The 649-nt window shown below is 34.7% G+C and overlaps 1 protein-coding gene across 1 annotated transcript in view; it reads right to left on the bottom strand.

The window, feature by feature from the left end:
* Positions 1-170: 170 nt before the first annotated feature.
* LOC107580282 (ancient ubiquitous protein 1-like) overlaps positions 171-649 on the bottom strand; it is a gene marked incomplete at its 3' end in the record, with an annotated part of 1671 nt that continues 1192 nt past the window's right edge. Inside the window, exon 3 of the mRNA XM_016266006.1 lies at positions 171-321. Coding sequence (XP_016121492.1) covers positions 171-321 — 151 coding nt within the window. The remainder of the gene's footprint in view (positions 322-649) is intronic.

Below are 649 nucleotides of genomic sequence, written 5' to 3'. Positions count from 1 at the left end.
AAAAAGTGGGTAGTTCCACAATTAGTTCTGGTACTATGAAAAGGTACGAAAGGCCCTATTGTGTGAGTAAACCAATGAAAGAACCAAAAGACAGAGGTCAAGGGCAGAGCAGAGGAGAAAAAGATTACATCATGCTGGGAAAACACTGAGAAATAGCCATAGACACTCACCGTGTTACAGGAGGTAAGAAGGTTGATAATATTGTGGTCGAAATGTGTAACGTGATTGCAGATGTAAAGTCGGCCGGTTTTGTCCCGTAAGTGTGGACTGTTCTGCCGGACATGCAGACCCAACACTGAACACATTATTCTCACTATGAACCTATAACAACAAAGACAAATGTGTAACAAGCAATACTAAAAACACATCCAAATTCAAAAACTAAATCGGTCAAACCAAAAGTAACAAAAATTAAATACATGTATTATTAAAAGTTTGTATTCTACCTGACAAGTTATTCACAATTTTTAACACCTTTTATCTCGTTTGAAGCTTAATATCCTGTCTGTGACATAAGTTTTAAAAGTAAAATATAGTATATATATATATTAAATAATAATATTAATCTGCAACAGTGTGATATTACATATGAATGCTGTTCAAAAAAACCTTGAGAATGTCGCACTGCAGCAGTGTTGTTATTGTTAAC

This window comes from Sinocyclocheilus grahami, unplaced genomic scaffold (genome assembly GCF_001515645.1).
Source record: "Sinocyclocheilus grahami isolate Dianchi unplaced genomic scaffold, SAMN03320097.WGS_v1.1 scaffold29500.1, whole genome shotgun sequence".
In the NCBI taxonomy this organism is placed as follows: domain Eukaryota; kingdom Metazoa; phylum Chordata; class Actinopteri; order Cypriniformes; family Cyprinidae; genus Sinocyclocheilus; species Sinocyclocheilus grahami.
This window is presented reverse-complemented; position numbering and strand designations above follow the sequence as displayed.